We start from the raw sequence: 23,515 nt of genomic DNA, 5'->3' as shown, positions 1-23,515 counted from the left end.
GTTAAACAATAAAAAAAAAAAAACGCTGGGACACCTTCTGTGCCTTTAACGCTCCTATTTACTATATGTACCCCTTTGTTTCCTATATTTTTTTAATTGTAAATGTTTTTATAGAGGCAAGGCTACACCGTTCTCCACCCCCAACAAGAGAGAATGGTATGACCTACAGGTATACCTGTAAGAAAGGGCGTGTTCACTTGAGAGTCAGGTGGCATTATGATTGAGAAAGAGAGGGATGCAGTTGCAGGGAAAGAGGTGCTAGGTTTATTTTTAAACTGCGGTGTTATGTGTAAAGGGGGTTTCTTGTATTGGGAATACTCAAATGACAACAGTCCAATTAAAGTTCAATGTATAAAACGACCTTGAGTTAAAAACACTCCGGTTTTCAGCTGTCCGCTTAGGTGTTAACTTGCCTATTTGCCTATTTTAAATCCTGGTAGTTTCTATTGGGTATAAAGATCGTTTTCAGTAGCAGAAAATAAATAAACGATGAAATGAATGAACGATATATACAGGTTGTTCGTTCGTCGAGTACTAAATGTGTCTCGATGGGATGTTAATCCATTCACAGTCATTACAAAATTCACACAGCTGTTGCTGAGAGGTAAAGGTAGAGTGTTATGTTTCAAGTTCATCCCACATATGCTCAATTTGTGCTGAGAGGTAAAGGCGGATCACAGACATGGGAGGGGTCACACGCAAAAAAAAAAAAAAAAAAAAAAAAAAAAAAAAAACCCTATCATATATGACGTATCCCCTCAACCCCACACTAGCGGCACGTCAGTAAACAGAACAAAGAGAACAGTGCGTGGGTTTCAGCAACTCTACTGTGCAGAATACATGATGTATCGGGACGCGAGACATTTGCTAGGAAATTAGGACTGTCCCGACCATATAGGGACTGTGGGCATGTAGTGGGGACCTGGGTTGGTTGTTACAGTGCTCATAGCTATGAAACTAGATGGCCCAGGCAGGTGATGCTAACATTGAAATGTGTATTCTGTTGTCTGGAACTCAACCATCTTTTACTTTTTAGATCAGTTCCTTCGAACATAAAGGTTATTAAAAAATGCATATCTTGTTATTCATGCTATAACTCTCAGTACTGCTGGAGTTTGTTTGAACTGGTGGCCATGTTAAATAGAACCGGATATCTTTTGGTGTAAAAACAAAACCAGTAGGTTCTCCCAGTAGTCCTAAGAGAATTAAATTATCATGTAAAGTCTGGCTGGGGCAGGTTATCACATAGTTTTAGGGGTTGGTTGTCACAGGTAAATCCTATAGGAAGAAGTCTTTTATTTTCTCTTTCTACTTTTTTACACCAAAATGTGGGCTATGTCACCCTGTGATGCTTATTTCAATTATTTCCTGTTTGTCCTCTGGTTCTGTGGAGGCTCTGGTATTATTTTGTAGCATGGGTCAACATTTCAAATATATAGAGGTCTGTATTTTTTTTATGTTCACATAAAAAGTAAAAATACAACTTTTTCTGTCATTGTACACAGTAGAAACGTTATGTTATTTTAAAAAAAAAACAAAAAAAAAATGTAAAAATTGTCTACTGTAAAAGCAAGAACATACGTTGTGACAACCAACCCCAGTATGGGACAGGTTGTCACAGGTGACCGGCGCATTTTCAACTGTCTAAATGTCATCTTTGCAATAAAGTTATGCTGAAATAAAAAAAAAAAAAAAAAAACATCAATTTGTACAACAGAACAACAGAACCGCGCAGCATGGCACCAGATTGAGAAAAACAAGAGTAAAAAGTGTGACAACCAGCCCCGGTCTCCTCTATGCTTTTATTATATAAGAAAGTGTTCGGGAAAGAAAGTGGCAAGTGCCGAACTTCCTGTATCTGTATAACACGTGGGACACAGCCTAGGCTAGCTCCCAGACTGAGAAGACACGAAACGCACTCAGAGACTGCAGAATAACGGGGAACATTAGCATTAACATTAGCATAACACGCTACACGTATGGCTGTAATAGGTAAGAAAATGACTTTAACTTCTAAATTTTATTAAAGCCGATTTTTAAAATGTGTTATTAGTTGGGTATTATAATGTAATGTTTGGTCTTGTCTGCTGCTGTACGATTCCAGATCAAACCAATTACTGGAGACTACTTCCTCATTCGCGTTATCTGCTTGTTTATTCATAGATACTTAAATGGTTCATATACAAGCACACAATGGCTTTCGCTGTTGTAATAACACTCTTACTGTGCAAAATGGATACTGAGTATTTTGTTATAAAACAAAATAATAACATCTGGAGATGGACCGGTGCCAGGGGTGTTTGTCTGTCATTCTCAGCTCAGGCATTTTACTGCACTGCACGCTCCTGGTGAAATGACCCAGTCCCACTCCTCGCCCTGTTCACCCTCCGCTCACATGCTCTGAAGCAATGCACAAAATAAATAAATAAATACATAAATACAAAAATAAATAAATCATGCTCAAGTTTAATATATTTATCCGGGATGAGCACTGTTGAGATCACTAGATTATTTACACAGTCCTGTGGCAGACAGTGAGACAGGGGAAAAAAAAAAATCGTGCAAATTTGAAGACCCGTGAATCTACCTTAAAGATCTGTCTGGATATATTTTAAAGTAGGCTAATAATAATAATAATAATAATAATAATAATAATAATAATAATAATAATAATACACAAGATATACATTATACATTGCATAATATTAGGGGGCAAACCACGAACAGCTTTATATAACTAAACAAATTAAACCAATATAGAATGATGATCTAATAGTAAAGTGTTTTAATGCACGGAGCTTCCCCGACCTTCACAGAAGTGTGTGCTATATATAGTGCGCTAAATGCATGCAGTACATTTTAGTATTAACTGCAGTGTACAAGTAGGCAATATATCTGTATTTGTAAGTGTATTTCATGTATTTAGCAATATACAGTGCGCTTGAATTCATATGACATGTATGGGTTTGTATAATTGCCACAGTGTCGTTAACCTAAGCAAAATAGCTAAAGCAAGGAATACATTTTGCATCTTCAGGGGTTCCCTGGTTTTCATAGCAGAAGTGTATCATGGTAATAGCTGGGCCTAGACTATAAACCCATTAGGATTGGGACATCCAATGTGTACAAATCTGGTGAGATTTTTTAAAATGTATTTTAGGGTTGTTATTTTTATTTTAATTTCTTGGCTTTATCGCTATATACTTTTTAAATCATTATTGCACATATTAAAAGCCATGCTAGTTATTCAACATTGCTACAGTCTGTTAGGCCTAATACATTGAACTTTACTTCAACCGATGATTACTGTTTTGATCACCTTGGTTAAAGAATATTAAAACTATATTCATGAAAGATATGAAAATCTATTTTAATATTTAGCGATTTAATAAGTCAGGGATGTACACTTTGGATAGGTTTTATGAACGTTTAAACTCATTGTCATAGTTCAAAATTATGTAATTTTCACATTCGGTAGTCAAAGCGCGATTTTAAAAAAAATTCACAAAACTTCAAAAGGGTTGTGTAAATGCTGTAATTTAATTTACAAGTACAGTCACCCTACAAATGCTGGCTGAAAAAGGAAGTGTTTGCAGAGTTAAAACGTCAAAAGCTGTTAAAAATGTATCATGCCATTTCAGACACCATAATCTCTATTTTAATATGAAATATCACAGTAAAGGAAGGGTTTCATGAAATGAAATAGAACAATATAAAATAAGAGATTACATTTCTATAAGGGGTAGGTATTTACTGCATTAAATGTACTGGTATTTACCTAGTAAACAGGAAATTTGGTTAAGCATTGTCAAAAAAAAAAAATAATAATTTAAGCTTATCTGTTTTTAAATTGAATTTAGTCTCAGATGAAATTTTTTCTGCCAAAATTAGTTATTAAACATATTCTTATTTGCATAATGTGAAGACAATGTCGGTATTTTGGATATTACAGTCTGTAACACGAAAGGCTTGGGCTGTTACTTTTAGCCTACAGTGTAATAAACATATAACGTTATAGTTCATTTCTCCGGGAACTACTCTACACTTTTCTGTTTAAATATATCATCAAAATCAGACCCAGGGAGTGCAAAACATTTGAAGGATGGCAAACATCTGTATAACAGCACTTGAATTAATCACCTGCCACTGTGTTGTGTAAAAGCCTGCGGGGTTTATACATGTTGTAATACATGTTTCCGTTTCTATTAAAGATATCTTTTATCCAGCTGTTGGGGAAAATCCATACGATGTCAAGTACCCTACAGAAGAGACAGGGTGAGTCACCAAGCAGTGAAAGAGTTATGCGTCAGACTCTGACGAAAAGTAGTGACAGTTAAAGAAACAGCAAGAAACAATTTACACTTCCGGAAAAAACCTGTTCATTCGGGAGCGTCTTGCTAGTTTTACCCTCAGTAAAGTTTTAGAAACCATAGCGATGTGTAATAAAGCATCGTGAAAGCAAAGTGAAAACTGATTTTAAAATTTTAATGCTGACATAAGGCTCTTCATGAACTAGCTCCGACTTATATGTCAGATCTTTTTATGATTGTTTTATTTCCTTGTGCTTTTTTTTATCTATAATCTTGTTTGTTTATTGCTGTACTGTTGTCAAGCGCTCTGAGAGGACTGCTTTTAAGGGCGCTATAATAAAATGTATTATTATTATTATTATTATTATTATTATTATTATTATTATTATTATTATTATTATTAAGCACAGTATGGTGTGGTTAAGCATATTAAAAAGTAAACTATGGTGACTGTTATAATCATCGGAAAACTGCAATGAAAATAACAATTGTAATTATGTATTTCTCTCTGAAACTGTCCTTACTACTATAAGCCCCAGGGTGTTTTATTAAGGATGAGTGAGATTTGGACTTGCATATCCCTGACTGAGATCAGGAACAGGGGATCCCCAAAATCTCCTAGAACTGAAGAAACATAAAAAAAATAAATAATCTTAATCTTAATAATAATAATCATGTAACAGAAATTAAGCAAAGCTGTGGTTCACACAGGGAACTCACCGATCAAATGACGTCAGCATCAAGCATATTTTAGGTTCTTCCAATAAAAGCTCAAATTGCCAATCGAATAACTAGTATCTTACTGTCCCTCGATAACAATACGTCCAATGATCGACCACGAATGGATTTAGATCTGCTCAATCTATTATGACCCAGCTGTGTGCCAGAATTTGCCTCCTCCTCCACAGTCTCCATCTGCTGTTGTCTAATTTAAACTTGAATAAATAATCTGTCGCATGAGTTTCCTAACTGAATTGTAAGTGACTATCAAAGAGATGCCTCTTCATTAATTTGAATGGGGCATCGGATTGTTTTTATTATTATTAACGCTATACAAGCATGAATTATAATTTTCTTTTCCATCTTATTCAAAATGAAACGTTAGAATATTGTTTTCTATTTTGAAAGAGAGAGAGAGAGAGAGAGAGAGAGAGAGAGAGCGAGAGAGAGACAGAGAGAGACACAGAGAGAGCAAGCGAGAGAGAGAGAGAGAGACAGACAGAGATAGAGGGGGGAGGGCATGAAGCAAAGGAAACAAACATGACAGTTTGTCTACAGTTTGAACCTGTTGCATTGAGGTATGGTTGCTGCTTAATGTCTACAGGTTTGTACACAGTAAAAAAACAAGTGAATGAAATTAAAATCTGAGGTCTTTTTTTTTTTTTTTTTTTTTTGATTCTAGCATTCCTGAAGAGGGCATTTCTGGAACCAAAACACCAATACAAGAATCTGGCACTGTCAGTGATGAATTGGAGAAGAAAGGTTTTCAGTCTCCCTCCTTGTTAGAATCGGATTGCCTTCAAGTTGTCCCAGATGAGATGAACGGAAGCACGCCAACCCAAGCTTTAGCACGCAGTGCGGTACACTCGGACAAAGAAGACTCAGATGAAGCTCCCAATTTCCCTGATTCCATTGCTGACCACCAGCCAGAAGATCCAGCCCAAGAAGGGCACCCTGCTTTGGACACCACATTGACACCAAATAATGACATCGTTGGAGCCCTAACTCCGGAATTTGGAGCCCTAACTCCGGAATCTGGAGATGTTCCTGCTGTATCTTGGAGCTTGGACCAAGGCCTGGTTCTTACTGCTGGTTCTGATGATAAAAAGGAGGAGAAAAAAGAAAAGAACCATCTTCAGAAGAAATCCAAGGCCAAGAAGATGAAGAAAAACAAACCATATCCAGGGATTGCTTCATCGGCTCACGGCCGGGGTATCACAAAGGTGTTGGAGGATCTGGGACCTTGGTGGGGGATAGGTAAGATGTTATCTCATAGAGAGGGAATTGTGCCACATACCCATCTGTCATTGAGCTGATATAGCTTTGAAATCATTCCTGTTTCTTTCAAGAATCTGTGTTACTAATGGGTCGTACTATAGTTATTCACTCTTGTTCAATAGCTGATGTAAAACAAGTTTTTTTGTGAATGAGTAATTTCTATTAAAAAAAGCTTTCTTACAGTTCGGTGGACCCTAAGATGATTGCATGCATCTCCTGTCCAGTAGTGAAGAAATAAGTCAGCGATTCAGCTTGTGAGCTAAACATCGCTTCTTCTAATTAACAGACAGCAACACACAAACTAATGAAAATTGTTCATTTCAAAGTACTCTTTACAATTTTTTTTTTTTTTAACTCAGTAAATCCATTCAGTCAAGCTGAATAGGAAACAAATGAAACTAGAAATTGTAAAACAAAAAAAAATCATAACAAGTATAATAAAATTTTTTTAATGGATTCATGCAATCAAAATTGAGATTAACCATAATTCGATTATTCAATCGTTTGACTGTCCCAATTAAAAGTAAACATCACTGAGGATTTAGAAATAGTAAAAGGAATCTAAACTATTTTTTTAAATTATTATTTTCATATTTCTTAAAACAGTGAGGAAATCTGGGCTTAGTAGGTAAATTTATATTTGTTTTATTTTTCACAGGTTTTCTGGTAGTTATACTGCTATGCATGTACTCTGCTGATGCTACCCGTAAGTGATCACATGATTTTCTGGTATTATTATTATTATTATTATTATTATTATTATTATTATTATTATTATTATTATTATCATGAGACAAATAACTTAGCTTTTAAAACTTGGCATAGGGTTTGTTTTCTTGAAATGACTCTCTTTGAGTTGAATTTCACCTTGTCTTAGACGTGGTTCTGTCTAAATCGAGTAACTACAGTCGTGTGCAAATGTATTAGAGGACCCTATAGCTTCTGTAGTTTTGATTTGTTGTGCGTGTGAAATCAAACCACTGGAACTGAAAATCTGGGAAAATTGTCAAAATAGGCAAATTAGCGATTGTCTAATTTAATTGATTACTTTAAATTACACACATACAAATTTAAATTAGTAAGACAAAGGGAACACATAGCCGTCAATGGTGAAATGAGACTTTTTATAAGTTGTTTAAGATGCCTAATTAAAGCACAAAGTGGTCTAACATTTCCACACACGAGTGCCTATTGTTTCTATATCACCGATTACTGACCAAAAAAAAAAATTCACAGCTAGAGGTTTTCATGCAGGGTATATAAAGGATATAAATAACAAATCTTCAGGTGTTCTAGTACATGCGCACAAGACCGTATAAGCCATTTCAACTCCGCTAGCCCCACCCACATTACCTGTAGTCAGTGAGAGTTCAAAGGTTACATACAAGAATGGCATCAACATGCCTCTTGTCACAAAAGTAAAATTTAAATAAAAATGTTTAATAACATCATATTGGACCAGCATAACCCAGAACCAATAAAATATTTTTTAAAAATCAATTAAAATGACATTTCTGCAGTATTTAAGCCCTCTTTCTTTCAGATGCACCTGCTTCGGTTTGCTCTGGACAAATTGCGGTCCTGGATTTGAATACTCAGGGCCCTGTGAAAGGGCCGTATACTATATATAAGGGAATTTTGCGGAATGGCAAGGAGGTATACTCAGATGAGATTGTGTCTAACTGTCCTCCAAAACCATACGTCATCCCAGCTGATCAAATCTACTTATTCTGCAACTCGGACAACAGAACAGCCCTTCTTCTGGTGTTAATTGTTACCTTGGAGAACAACAGCAAATTCACAGTTGAATTTACAACTCAAGATGACAACCCAGGCTCTAAGGAGACTATCCTGCAAGTCAATGCCACTGGTAGGTTCTTGATAAATAGTAAAAAGGAACCCTTTTCATTCATTTCTGAAAGACTGACTTCTGAAATGAAGTGCTCTAAAAATGACCACTAGCTTTGCTGACCGATCTGTACGAGTAAATGGAAAACATACTCAATTTAACGGCCCAGTTGCAAAGCTGGCAGAAATCTGCTCGTCTATCTTTTAGTCACGCTGTTCACAGTTTGACAGTTCATTGTTTTCGTTCTGTGTTGTGGATTGACTAACCATTTCCCATGCTTGCTAAATACATGCCAAGAAAAATGACAATTTTCAACCAGTCCTAAAAATGAATTTTGGAATAATCACCTGACGTATATTTAAGATTCCGCTTCGCATCTCATTTCAGATTGCCCTTCAAGAATGACAAAAACTCACAACGGTGAGTCTGTTTCCCGAAATGCTGTAGTTAATTGCTAATAATGTCTATATTCCTGTAGTGTCATCACTATAGTGTGATTTAAACCAAATATAACTTACTGCAGTAGATAATGTAGTAATTTTATTAGCTTTTATAACTGGTTTGAGCAGTAGTGATGAACCTTGATCTCCTTGTGATTCATTAACCTAATGACGACTATATCAGTGACACAGGAGTCCGCTAAATAATTATTTGTTCTGTTACACAGATACAAACACAGATAACAGCTCCAGTGACAATGGTACCAGCATCCCAAGTAAGTGTGAAACAAAAGTTTTGCTGAAATCAATGACAAGTCAAGTAATAAACTATTTCAGAAATTAACTCCTTTTATTTAAAACTAAAAATATGTGCCAAGATATGGTGGATATTCTTATTTTCTCTCTCTCTCTCTCTCTCTCTCTCTCTCTCTCTCTCTCTCTCTCTCTCTCTCTCTCTCTATGAACACACAAACATGCAGGTTTATATACACATGCAGTTAACAAATAATTACAAACACTTAAACAATAATTCAATAAACGGCAACCGCCACATTCTCACGAGATGCCTGGCAGGTACCAGCTGCTACCCTATGAACTAAGTCAGGGTTACAATAAGTTCTGTCTACAATGACATGATAGCAATGCAATAGTGCAAAGAGCATGAATGCTCAACGCTTTTAACTTTGTGTTTTTCTAGCTATTTGCGGTTCTGTCATTGGAGTTCTAGCATTACTCGTTGCCTTTGCTTTGGCTGGATGCTGTTGGATCAAAAGGTAAGTGTATGGTAATACTTTTTTTACTTGGGCAAAGTCAAGTTGGCAAGCGTTTTGGGGGGTGCCTTTTTGAGTGTACTGAAAGTGTTGAGGTATAAGTTTGCAGTTCATAAAACCTTAGTTAGTTCATCCTCAGTATTCAATATTGCCTTTATACTTTGTGGTTTTAACACTCATGCAGAGTATTGGATTTCCCCCACTAACTGTCTGTCAAGCCACATGACTTGCTTTCGTATTAGTGTTGCAAGATCAAACCTTATCTAAAGAATATCACACTGTAAGCACAAAGTGGCAATTCAACAAACACATAAAGATCATTTTGAATCGCCCCTTTAACAAAGACCATAGCTGTGGCCAAAAGTTTTGCATCAATGCTGTTATGTAAACATACTGAATTACCTACTGCTTTGTAGTTTCCTATATATTGAAAAAATTTTTTTTAATTACACAGCTGTATAATAAAACGACAAGTGGTTTGAAATGTTGAGCATCTCCTAAGTTATCTGGTGTCGTTCTCTCAATAGATGCAAGAAAGATGGGCTGCAAGAAAATATTGGATTAGATCAAGTGGATGAGCGTGATCAGCAGGCTGTGGCTGAGAACGGATACCAGCCTGTAGCAAACAGTGATGCTGCAGGATCTGGTGAGAACCAGGCTCCAGTGTAGCTCATAGTACAGACAGATTGGTTTTCTCAGTAACTAGTTAGTGAATTCTAGAGAAGTTGATTTGATCAATTACTTGCATGTTATGATTGCTGGTTCGTAGATTAATTGTTGTCTAAATGCCTTGACATGCTGCACTGCATGTTTAATAAATTGCTTTGTTTTAAAATATTCCTTGTAAATCGTTTGCCCATGTAATAGCTTCGATTTCATGAACTTTAAATGTGGTATATGTTTTGTTTGTTGTAAATGTTTGCTGCATCTGTGGCATTTTTGGCTTTGATTATTTTTATTTGTTAAACACAGAAATATGCCAAATTAACACAAGCAGTCAGGCTTTTATATTGTGTTTACTAGTTAATAATAGATACGTTTCTCTTACTATCTTGCAACTGTTGCACACCAATAAAGAACTTTATATACAATTTTTAGAGTGTATTCTATTTCAGTATTTTTTGTCCATTAACAGCTATTTTCATGTATCTTCCATTTTTTTATTATTATTATTATTATTATTATTATTATTATTATTATTATTATTATTATTATTATTATTATTATTGTTATTATTATTATTGTGTTGTTGCTGCTGCTTTTTTGTTATTAATTACACAAAATTGAGTTATTATTAGTTATTAAAAACTGGAAGCAGTAAGAGGCATTTGTGACGGAGTAAACGGACTGTAGGCCATAACAAACAATGCTTGAGGTTTAATGAAACCTTTGTTATAAGAAGCTGGTAATGCCTGTGGTTGTAGCAGTTAAAAAGATAGCCACAAAGGTTTTTTACACTGAGTCATAAAAACACAATGTTGCATATTAAACTGCACCATACACAACTGTTTAGGATTACATTGATAACAAACAACACAGCAGTCTTTAAATGACGACAAAAATGCAACAACAGTCTTTTGGAATAAACAAAAAACACAATAACTAGCCATGGAAAAAAGTACAAGACATACGTTCAATTGGTTCTGGAATCAAAACTACTTAATAAATAAACATCTGTTTCATTTTCATTGTGCTTCTCAATGCAGTCGCTCTGTGGATACAGCAATAGCTATATCACAGACACATTGTGCATCACAATTACATTTACTGGGGATATATGGAGATCTGTACAGTAAGTCACACATTGCACTGCACTTCAAATCTTCAATACCCCAGTCCTGATACCTCTCCCTGCAATTGCACCAGTCTTGAGAACACCGTCACAGGTTTGAAAGCTCACCCTAATCAAGGCAACATGGCAACTGTGGGGAGAGCCCCTTGTTTAAAACACACAGAGAAAGCATTAGCCTTGGTTAACCAAGACCAGGAAACCTCCATTCCACGAAGTACTGGCAAAGACTACATTAAGGATGCAGATTTTTCCTGCAAGTCACATCTACCATTTCCTGATGCATTTGAATCTAGTCCCTGATATGCTTTCTCTGTATAGAGAGGAAGGTTTGAATGCTGTTGCCATTGGAAACTAAAGCATCAAAAAAACAAGAAGTTTCTGCAAAAGATTTGGGATCCCTCTTCTTGAGTAGTAGGGAGAGATTCGAGGAGATTACAGCACGCAAATGGAAGGGGTGAGAAAGCAGGAGGCTGCAAGATGGCGAGCAACAGAGCAGGCTTTAAAACAGGAGAGGCAGACAAGCGCAAATAAGCCACTGCAGTGGTTTAGATACACTAGAGCTACTGGCAAGTCGAGGGGGTCTTTAACAAGACCAGTACTCTAGCGCTATGGATTTTGTGGTAAGCACTCAACCCTTTCTCCAACTCCCAGAAACGAAGGCGCAGAATTCTAGATATCCCCGATGGCAACTGTTGCTCTTTACATGTCTCTAATCTGAATGTCAGTTGTCTAGGGTGTCTTCAGGAGTCACTGGCGATATCATATATTATTCGAATTAGGATGTTCTTTACAAATCAGGCTACCACATCCTTTACAAATACACCTAGAATTTTAGGATTGAGACAATTATGCATATATAATTGTATGTTTTTATTTATTTATATATATATATAAACATAATTTAGATCTTTTATTTAACATTATGTCATCAAAGAAACTACAAAATGATAAGTGTCTACCAGAAGTCATAATGAGTTCATGTTAGATTTCGAAATGCCACTGTTCTTTTGTTTTTTAAGCTTGTGTCAGTTACATGGAAAACGACTGCAGCTGCCTCTGTGCAGAAACATGCCTGAGCATGCTGAGGATCTTGCACTTGTGAGGTCACTTCTGCTAAACACTTCCGGATGTTCTATTTCTCTCCTTCAATAACTGAATTTTGTTTCCCCTTATGTACTATTGTAGTAAAATGCAAGGCGAGTGTGCCACTTCACAAAACAACACACTGGCGATATTCACTGGAATCGGGAAAATGCAATCCCCACGAGTTTTTATTTGAATGAACCCCCACACAAGTATTTAATGCTTAAAAACGTATTGCTAAGGATTCGCAGACCCCAATCACCACACGTGATGCGCTGCTGCTTAGCTATGGTGCTCCACAATGAATCATGGACTGCAAAAGCACAGCGTTGAGTCCAGGACAAAGGGAAGGTGGGGAATACCTGGGTTTGGTTTTCATCTTTTACTTGGGTTTTTCCATTTACAGCGTTTCACTACTGCAAATTAAAGGGTGGGGTAGGGCAGGGCTTCTCAAACTCAGACTCAGTCCTGGGGCCCCCTGCAGCTGCTGGTTTTCATTCCAACAGAGCTCTCAATTACTTAACTAGACCCTTAATTGGTAATGTAGCAGCAGCGCCTACAGTTCATAAACTTCACACAGTTTCTCAAAAACTCTACCACCGGGCCCACTTCCCAGCACGGCATCCATGCTCACACGAACTGCTCGTTATCCTGAACGTCCACCCAGCTCTCCCTCCCCCGTTCCTCTTAATGAATCTTTATAAAGTATTCAGCTGCAAACAATCTGACTAATTAATTAACTACAACGCGATTTCCTTACACCTTCACACGTGCTTATATATATATATATAATATATAATATATAATCAAAGTGCAATAGAAAAATAAAACTACACATCTTAAATCATAAATACAAAATAAAATGCCAAGAAAGCTAAACCCTGTTACATTAGTTTACCGTAGTTTGCTTTTTTAATATAAGAACATAAGGAAGTTTATAAAGCATATATTTTACTATACCTCTCTGCCCTTTACAATGCTTGCCAAGTTACTGTGTTTCCACTGTGCTCGATAACACTTTGCTATGCTTTTATTATGGGAAGTGTTGCTTGGTTTTGGTTTAGTTTTTAGTTTAGTTTACTGTACAGCTCTGTATTTTACAACGCTTGCCTATGCTTTGCCGTGCTTTCACTGTGCTTTTACACTTTGCCATGCTTTCACTGTGCTTTATTACACTTTGCCATGCTTTCACTGTGCTTTATTACTTTCACTGTGCTTTCACTGTGCTTTATTACACTTTGCCATGCTTTCACTGTGCTTTATTACACTTTGCCATGCTTTCACTGTGCTTTATTACACTTTGCCATGCTTTCACTGTGCTTTATTACACTTTGCCATGCTTTCACTGTGCTTTATTACACTTTGCCATGCTTTATTACACTGTGCTGTTCTTATTACACTGCTTTTCTTAATTCTTTTTTTCTCCAGCATTCAATTCAATAAGACTAGACTATTGGACTTTATACAGTGTCGAATTAATAAAAAGTAATACAAAACCTTCCATACTTGTACAATACTGACCCCTAGTGGTTAGCTAATAGTATTAAACTATTCATATATAATAATAATAATAATAATAATAATAATAATAAACAACTAGAGTTGCTAACAACTATAAAGGCTTCCAAGAAAACATGGTTCAATCATCACAAATAATCGCTACTACAACTCGCTACGTTTCCTATAATTAGTTAATGGGCCACTTAAGTTGTATCGTGTACAGAGCATAATCTTACTCTGAAGTTTAAGTGCTCTAATCTGTGTTAGATACAGCCGAGGAGCTATAGGCCAATCTGTGGGTTTTGAATCTTAGCAGAGGTCAAAGGTCATGGGTAATGACATTTTTTTTTTTATAGAGCACGTATGACTTCCTATACGTGTTCCATATGAACCATGACTCTATCTGTGATCCCTGAGGTGCAAGGAGCCAGTTTTTAGCTTGACCTTTTGGAGAGGTCAAAGGTCACGGGTGATGGCATTTTTTAATAGAGCACATATGACTTCATATACGTGTTCCAGTATAACTATGACCCCATTGCCACGCCCTAGCAGATCAAATTTAAACGTAAATTCTAATATGGCCGCCAAACTATGTGACCAACACACGCCATTTTGAAATCGACAGTACTTCACAAAGATTTTACAAAACTTCAGCATTACGGTTTTAGACAAGAAGATGTGCAAATCTAAAGCGGCGAGCAAACCAACCATCCAATTGATTTTATTTCAACAATTTATTTTTCTAGGTCATTCATGCGTTATATGCTGACATTGTTAGATCTCCATCTTAAGTCGTTTTTGACGACAAGAGTTTTGAAAATTATCCAATATTTTCACAAGATGTAGCCTGGTGGCCAAACTGTGAACTTTTTTCTCTCAGGGACGCCAGTCTGGTTGTCCACACATAGGCATCTACTTACGTATGCGTTTTCATGACCCTGCGACAAACTTTTGGTGGAAAAAAAAAATAATAATAAACACAGCAATAACAATAGGCTTCCCAGCCTTTGTCTTGGAAGCCTAATAATCTTTATTTTTATATAGTGCCTTTCATAGTGGACCACCATCACAAAGTGCTGTACAAGATATGAGACTAGGGTGTGTGAACCATCAGCTGCAGAGTCACTTACAACAACGTCTCACCTGAAAGACGGAGCACAAGGAAGTTAATTGACTTGCTCGTAGTCACACAATGAGTCAGTGGCTGAGCTGGGATTTGAACCTGGGACCTCTCGGTTACAAGCCTGTTTCTTTAAGCATTCTTTAAACACAGCCTCCTTCAAACCATTGTATAGTACAATATAGTGGTTTGAAGAGATGGCACCATGACTGCATTTAATGCCATACTCCCCCCAAAGAATACATGGGTATAGGTGTTTCTCTGTGATGTAACGTTGGACCAATCAAAACAGCTTTCCTCAGAATGTATTTCATAACAATATACTTAATTAAGCACGCAATCCTGCAATATATTCAGAAAGTCAAATAAAACAATGACACAGTCAATATTACACGAAAACAACATTACGAGTAAACCAATGAGTTTTCCTTTCGTTATCATGTCTGTGTATTTGTTTGGAGGGAATGATTGAATTGTATATTGTTTTCTTTTTCTGATTTTGTGTTTGTTTATTTCCTTTCTACACCTGTCCAGGGACTGCCAATGAAAATGAGCTCCTAGCTAAATCTGTGTGCAATACATCTTATGGCATGTACATTCTCCCTGTCAAATAAATAAATCAATAAAAGGCATTAGGTAATAATTCAGTGAAATGTTAGTTAACTCAGCCTTCATATATACTGACGTTACAACAAAGCATGCGCAAATCACACCAAGCCCACGATAAACTAGTTGCTCCTCTAGTCTAACTAACCACCCTGCTTCCACTGCAAGTTCACAGCTCAAAAAAGCTATAATCTGGGAGATAAACCTGCCAAACTGAAACACAGAACATCTGATAAGAATGCAGATGCTGCTCGGTGATGTAACATTGGGCCAATCAAAACATGCGCACCGGCAAGGCACCTGGTCTGGGTGGAACTGAGATCCAGCTTTATAAGAAGCAGCAAACCGGGATTCCCAATAGAAGAGAAGCCTGCTGAACAGGATCATTCATTACGAGGGAGACAGACAGGAGAACACTGGTAAGATTACACTGCCTTCTTTTTTAATAGCTGCCCCTGCACCCAGCCTTGGTGAGTAAAAAAACACTATATTGGACTATATTGTTTGCAATTATAACCAGAATTTATATATCTATTCCTGGGCTTAAAGTGTCTGTTTTTGATTTCCATATGCTTTATAACACAATTTTTTTTTTTTTTTTTGGTACTATGCCAAACTTTCTTAAGTGGTGGCTGTCCAAGATTGTAAGCATTAACAACCTCTTGGTGTAAACAATGCATATTTCAAGAGACAGATAACGTGTTCCATGGAAACACTTCAGAATGAGTTCCAATTTCAATGCCAGACCTTTTTCTTTGTAAAGCAGCTTTTTATTTGGAAAGGGTCTGACTCAGAAAATGAATGTGTCATTTTTTTGTTTGTTTTGTTTTGTTTTAGCCACCATTCCTTTGCAGAAATGGATCCTTCTTTAAGAACTATTGGCCAAGGACACTTCGGGAAAGTGTACAGAAGAGAATACAAGGGCAAAATAGCGGCAGTGAAAAAAGTCCCAGAATCCACATTAAGACAAAGTCAAATTGAAATATATCGGTAAGTATGCACAATTGACCGTCTCGTGGTATAAGAGCAGTGATGGGAAAAGTGAACCACTGAAACCTCTATATCATTTGGTTCACGAAAAGATTCACTGAGCCAAAGCGCTTCATGCTCTTCAATTCTATCTCTTGGTAGATCTGCACAACACAGTACATTATGAGTAAAGACATCCCCCCTCTCTCCAGAGAGAAGGCATTTAGTAAAGTGGACCATTGCAGTAATGCACAGAGAAGGCGATGTGTCATATAGTGACATTTCATACACTTTTCACATGCAAAGTCAAGCAATTGCATTTTTTTATTTTCTTGGTTAAGTGGGCAACTAGAATTTAAACAATCGTTTCAGTGTAAAGGACCATTTCGGTACTTTTTCCAGACAGCTCTGCTGCTCCTTTTATCGAAATTACCTGGAATATTTATTTTACAAATCAACCACACATGCGATCAACCAGTAAAACCTTCTTAACTAATCATGCTAGAAATATACAAGAGTTGTCCAATTGAAAACAAGCTCTTGTAGTTTGAAGTAAAAGACAATTCTTCGAGGATGCATGTAGTATAACTCTAGCTATGAGGTAGAGAGGTGGAAAATAGTGGGTTTGAATCCCTGTTTCCATTTTTAAAGATATTCACTGAATTTGAAAGCTTCACTGAAACACCACTGTGAGCACTGTTGACAAAAAGAGCACATATTGGGTTAAAAAAAAGCTCTGCATGAGTGCAGGATGCGCTCTATAGCCTGGACGTTGCCGTTTCGAGTCTGGGCTATTCCACAGCCAACCGGGAATTCCCAGGAGGCAGCGTTCAATTGGCTGAGCGTCGCCTTGGTGGGGAGGGCCTAGGTCAGCCAGGGTGTCCTCGGCACCAGCGACCCCTGTAGTCTGGCCGGGGCGCCTGCGGGCTTGCCTGTTAGCTGCCCGGGAGCTGCGTTGTCCTCCCAAGCTGTAGCTCCTGGGCGGCTGCATGGTGAATCCGCAATGTGTAAAGAAGCGGGCGGCTGAAGGCACAGGCTTCGGAGGACAGCGCGTGTTCGTCTTCGCCTTCGCCGCTCCCGAGTCAGCCAAAAGTGGGCACCGGGGGTTTACGAGTCACATATTGTATGGTATGAAGTCAGTCCTTTGGGCATTTCATTGGCAGTTGGTACAGCTAGTTACTTGTTAGCGAGTACCAGGCTGATTGAGACGCCACAGTATAAATGCTTCAGCAAGTCAACCACCGCATTGTGTCACAGTCTTCTTCACTGCGTAAAAATAATTTTAATGGCAATGACAGAGTTCACCTGTTTGTTTATTTATTTATTTATTTGTTTATTTTTGTTTTCCCCACAGTTGACGAACGTGGCCAAGGCCACTATTATCACTGGAATGTGTAGAGCCTTAAGTTGCCTTCATGGGGAGAACATTGTGCACCAGGACCTGAAACCAGACAATATCATGGTAAGACCATGGCCGTAACTAGCTGTGAGGACACCGGGGTCGTGTCCTCGGTTGTTTTTTTTGCATCATCAATGCTGCTGCTCATGTAAAGATCTGGTAAAGGCTCCTTCATTTTCTCTGTTGGTTTGCCGTGTAACACAGATTTGGAGGTGGAATAGTAAATGCCAAGCAGTCATTTAAATACTGCCAGCTAGAGCTTGACACCTCAGCTTGACCTCGGTAGGATGCTGGCTCTGGTTACAATGCTGGTTAGGACAAACATTTAGATGAAACAGCTTATTGATCGTGGTCCTATTTTGATAAAGCCATACCAGTACAGGACAGTGTGCTGCTGTATTCGAACTACCAATTGTGCAACATTTGATTCCAAATATTAATTATTCTGCTGGGATTTCTTAAGGGTATGGTATTTAAGTTGTCTGACCCATAAGGCTTATGATGTTTATTTGATGTCTACATTTCAGATTGAGAATCACACATTTCGCGCTGTTCTGATTGACTTTGGATTGGCCAAATTCGTAACTACTGGAGGCTTCTCTACCGCAACAAACAACGGGAATAGACTTTATTCCACTCCAGAGATCCAACGTGGCGGCATTCGAAATAAACCCTCTGATGTGTGGGCCATGGGGAAGATCATAACTGATCTGCTTCTGCAAAAAAAGGGTTGACCCGCTTAAATGCGGCTGCAGATACGTTGAAGAAATTCTGAAAGAAATGCCGTATGCGAGATCAGTGAGCCGAATGGTCTATACCAATCCACAAATGCGTGTTGAAATGAATAAGATACTGGGGGAAATAGAAATGGCTGGGGAGGTCTTCAACAGGTCAGGAGGTATGTCTCGTAGGGGTGGGTTTGGAATCAATGCAGGCCAGGTTGAACTTAAGAAGAAATTTTAATCCCTGGCCATGATTTCAGTTAAAAAAGAGTGGTTTTAAAGAAATTCATAGATCACTTTATTTACATTATCAACAATAAAACTAGAACTATGATCAATTATATTTTGAGTTGTCCATTTTTCAAGTTTTGTAACTTCATTTTCCTTCTTTTCGTGCTAATGATGAGGAAATGGCATTGTGAATTTCAGCCCTTCATCTTTTGTGTCTTGTAAACATTTATATCATTTAAAATTTTTGACAGTATCACGGTTGCTCATTTTCAGAAAGGCAGAGATTAAACCATTTTCAATTGGGACTTTATAATACCATCAGTAAGGATTGTGGCTTACTGCCAGAGTTTGTCTCTGACGAAGTGAGTGGCCTTAAGGAGAGTCCAGATATCAAAGGCAGCCTGAAATATGTTTGAGTTTCGAAGACTGGTTTCATTGCAGAAGTCTTGTACTTTAGCTCTTAATTCATAATGCAATCTCACTGTGTAGGTTTTTAATTGCATCCCGATTGTCTGCATTTTTCTGCTGTAATTTTCTTCATCTATGGTCTAGCACACAGCTGTGTGCACATGTATTAGAATGCAGTATTGCTTCTTCAGTTTTGATTTCTTGTGCAGTTAGAATCAATCCACTGGAACTGAAAATCTTAGAAAAAGTGTAAATGACAAATCTGCACTCTGTTAAGTGTTTGCTTTAAATTGTATTTATTTAACAATTCCACATTTTAGAGCAGTGTGCAGGTAGCTAATGGAAACGCTACACAGGAACGGTCTATGGAATTATTTTGTTATCTTAAAGAGAAAGCTTACACCTTCTCCTCGCCGCTCTGCAGGCAACGAGGGCACCACAATCCTCACCTCAACACCTACAGCATAGCACTCAGCCCACAGCCTGTCACAAGCAGAAATCAGAAACCGTTTTCCTGGTTTTAAAAAAGGCTGTCTGATTCGATCAACTTCCTTGTGAAGTACCTTTTTTTAAAAAGGTATACATAACAAAACACTTCTCTGGAACTATATGAAATCTATTGATGCCTTGAAGTATTGTGTTACATTTTAATTCTTTATGGGAATCAAGCATTTATGGGATTAACAGTTTGGGTTTGGTTCTGTGTGGCTAGATCAGAGTAGACAGTTCGATTTTCACCACTCAGGTACTCTTTTATGTGACGTGCTGTTTATTCTCCAGAAACCTTTGGGCAAAACCCTTGGAATCTGACAACTGATGTTTACATTTCGTTGTTCTTGTTTTTCTGGTATTTTTGGGTTAGCTTTCATCAAAAGAGCCTCGTACTGCACAGTCCACCACACACCCCAGGTAGTACATAGCTGTACCACCTGCTTACATAGTGGGGTGCACAACATGGGTAACAAAGAAAAGTTGGATTGCTTTATAATTTGTAACTAGACTTCACCAGGGCAGGGCAACTAAAAAAAAAAAAAAATTACATTTAACAGGTTCTATAAACTCTGATAAAATGCAACAAGAAATAGACTATATATATATATATATATATATATATATATATATATATATACACACACACACACACACACACACACACACACACACACACACACACACACACACACACGTAAAGTAAAGCATTCTGACCAGATCGAGAAAGACCCTTTGTGGAAACATTAGACACATGCATCATCTATTATATGTGTTACTAGAAGTTCAGTATACAAATAAAATACAGATAACTTTTGCTTAAGAAAAGCTATATTTTAGTGAGTATCGATACCTTCAGATTTTGGGACCCAGTAAAAGTGTTTCTTATTGACAGGTGAATGGTCAAGCAAACATTACTAAAAGCATTGACTTCTTTATGTGTAATAATGCTACTATATATCAACAAAAAATCCATGTGTATTAAAATGAATGAAAGTGCACAATACATATGATTTTGTTGCCATTTATTATAATATATAAACCTTTTCTCGATATCGCTCTTGCGAAAGGACACCAGGTTCACACATAATAATAAAGTCTTATAGCTGCTGCTGTTAAAGTTTATAAGTTTGTTAGACTTTATTAAGCATGCAATCCCGCAATATTTTCAGAAAATCAAATAAAACAATTACACAGTCAATATTACACCAAAACAACATTATAATAAAACCAAGGCATTAGGCAATAATTTATCAATGAAATGTTAGTTAAAGCAGCCTTGACTTTTGAACAAAGCATGCGCTTCTAGTTTAACTAACCACCCTCCTTCCATTGCAAGTTCACAGCTCAAAAAAGCTATAATCTGGGAGATAAACCTGCCAAACTGAAACACAGAACATCCAATAAGGATGCAGATGCTGCTCGGAGATGTAACATTGGGCCAATCAAAACATGTGCACTGGCAAGGCACCTGGTCTGGGTGGAACTGAGATCCAGCTTTATAAGAAGCAGCAAACCGGGATTCCCAATAGAAGAGAAGCCTGCTGAACAGGGTCATTCATTACCAGGGAGACAGACAGGAGAAAACTGGTAAGATTACACTGCCTTCTTTTTTAATAGCTGCCCCCGCACCCAGCCTTAATGAAAAAAAAACAAACACTATATATTATACTATAAATTTTGCAATTTTAACCAGAATTTTAAAATATGTTGACACCTTGATGAAAGTTTAGCACAATATATCGTAGTAATACTCAGTGAGAGCATGGTACAGCACAAACAATGGAGGGATTTCATGGGGAAATGCTAATTAAGAACAGCAAATGCAATATAGATGTACAGTAGGACTAAGAATGTTGACATAATAATAATAATAATAATAATAATGTCATTTAACAGAGGCTTTTATTCAATTGAGAGCGCAAAGTGGAGTTTATTTTGTAATGACTTTAGTTCCACTGCCACTAAATCTCCAGGCTATGTCAGAACTACCTTAGAAGAAAATAACAAGACGGTAGGCTTCAAATCATGGAATGGCCAGCACAGTCTCCAGACTTAAACCCCATCGAGCTGGTTTGGGATGAACTGGACAGAAGGGTGAAAGCAAAGCAACCTACAAGTGCAACACATTTGTGGGAACTTCTGCAACAGTGTTGGGGAGAACTTTCCGAACAATATTTGATTTCCATTGTAGAAAGAATGCCACGAGTGTGTTCGGCTGTTATATCTGCAAAAGGTGGCTACTTTGATGAGTCAAAAATGTAGATTAAATTTGGTTAAACAAAACGATTCCATGATTTCTTTTTTATCTCCAATTGTTTATTTGCTCTATGCTTTAATTTCAGAGTACATTCAGACAATAAACTGCATAAATTTCAATAAAGACTGGAAAAATTTAGGTGTTCTAAAACTTTTGACCTGTAGTGTGTGTGTGTGTGTGTATTATATATATATATATATATATATATATACAAATAGTTTTAGTTAGGAACAATCCATTGTCTTTTTATGGGTGTGCAGAATCAAAGATTAGTAGGACTATTAGTTCAATCCAGATTATTATTTTAGTCTATTATTATTTGGCAATAAATAACCATTGTTATACAACAATGAGGTGATAATATTTCCTCTCTATTATAATTATATATAATAATCTTTTATTATAGACACAATCCTCTGCATATATTATACATAATATATTTATGACATTATGATAGCTTCACTGTGTTTTTTACTGTATATCATGTATTCTGCATTTCTCTGTATTTAAAGTATTATGGATTTTCTTGTTGTTACTGCATCTTGTAAAGCACTTTGTGATGGTGATCCACTATGAAAGGCGCTATATAAAATAAAGATTGATTGATTGATTTATTATTATTATTATTATTATTATTATTATTATTATTATTATTATTATTATTATTATTATTATTATTATTATTTAGCAGACAACTTGTAGTACAAAATATCACATTACAGATAAGATCAGTTATGAAATAAAGCCTGTGGTAAATAGGAGGAAATTCAAATAAAAGAGATTAAGACTAAGAGCACTTAAACCTCCAGTAAAAAGATTTACTTACAAGAGTAAATCCCATTAGAGTACAATAGTAAGTATTTTATCCAGCAGGACTTTGATGCAGTGTCTGTTCTATTTGATTGTATTCTGATGGGATTCAGGGTCACGTTTTGAGGGAAGGAAGGAAACACTTCTGTAGAAAACAAGTTTTTTTTTTTTTCTAAAGCTTGTTTTGATGCATTAAAAACAGATTTTATTTCTAGAGGAGCCAACAAAAGCCCATAGTATTTGGCTACAGGGTAAATATAACCTGCTTTGTAAAAAAAATAAATAAATAAACAGATAAATAAAAAATGCTTCCTTCATTGATACATATTTCTCTTGACACGTACACATAAGAGGGCAAAATATTTTCCCAGAATTAAAAAAAAATAAATCTGTTTAACAAGAAAAACTGGACACCTACCTGTACCTGTCACTAGAAATATGTATCAATAGAGAAATAATTTTCTTTCATATGACTCAGTGTACACTAGGTCAGTTTGGGACAGTTCAGGCTTTTCAACTCACATTGCAATGCATTCTGATATGTTTTAACTGTCTCGGGTATTTTCACAGCAGGACTACACTAACCAGAATGCACTGGGGTGTGAGTTGAAAAGCCTGAACTGTCTCAAACTGTCCTAGTGTACATGGAGTCATATGGTAGCCATTGTACACTAATGGGCTGTTTTCACATCTCAGAATCACAGGACCTGTGAAATGACTTTTTTTGTCTATTTTACCTTCTCTCTAATTCCTCTGTGT

At 36.8% G+C, this 23,515-nt stretch overlaps 1 protein-coding gene across 2 annotated transcripts; it reads left to right on the top strand.

The window, feature by feature from the left end:
- Positions 1–1,881: 1,881 nt before the first annotated feature.
- LOC121298678 lies at positions 1,882–10,458 on the top strand. 2 transcript variants are annotated; one of them, XM_041225857.1, is made up of 9 exons: positions 1,882–1,992; positions 4,212–4,275; positions 5,713–6,287; positions 6,967–7,014; positions 7,852–8,178; positions 8,545–8,577; positions 8,825–8,872; positions 9,295–9,370; positions 9,895–10,458. In XM_041225857.1, exons 1-9 carry the CDS (start codon positions 1,980–1,982, stop codon positions 10,034–10,036), a joined length of 1,326 nt encoding a protein of 441 aa, XP_041081791.1. In that variant the 5' UTR covers positions 1,882–1,979; the 3' UTR covers positions 10,037–10,458. The 2 variants fall into 2 exon arrangements, with proteins under 2 accessions (XP_041081791.1, XP_041081792.1); XM_041225858.1 differs by lacking the exon at positions 4,212–4,275.
- Positions 10,459–23,515: the final 13,057 nt, after the last annotated feature.

Source organism: Polyodon spathula, chromosome 24 (genome assembly GCF_017654505.1).
Source record: "Polyodon spathula isolate WHYD16114869_AA chromosome 24, ASM1765450v1, whole genome shotgun sequence".
Classification (NCBI taxonomy): Eukaryota; Metazoa; Chordata; class Actinopteri; order Acipenseriformes; family Polyodontidae; genus Polyodon; species Polyodon spathula.
Note: the sequence above shows the minus strand (reverse complement) of the source record. Positions and strands in the feature narration are given on the sequence as shown.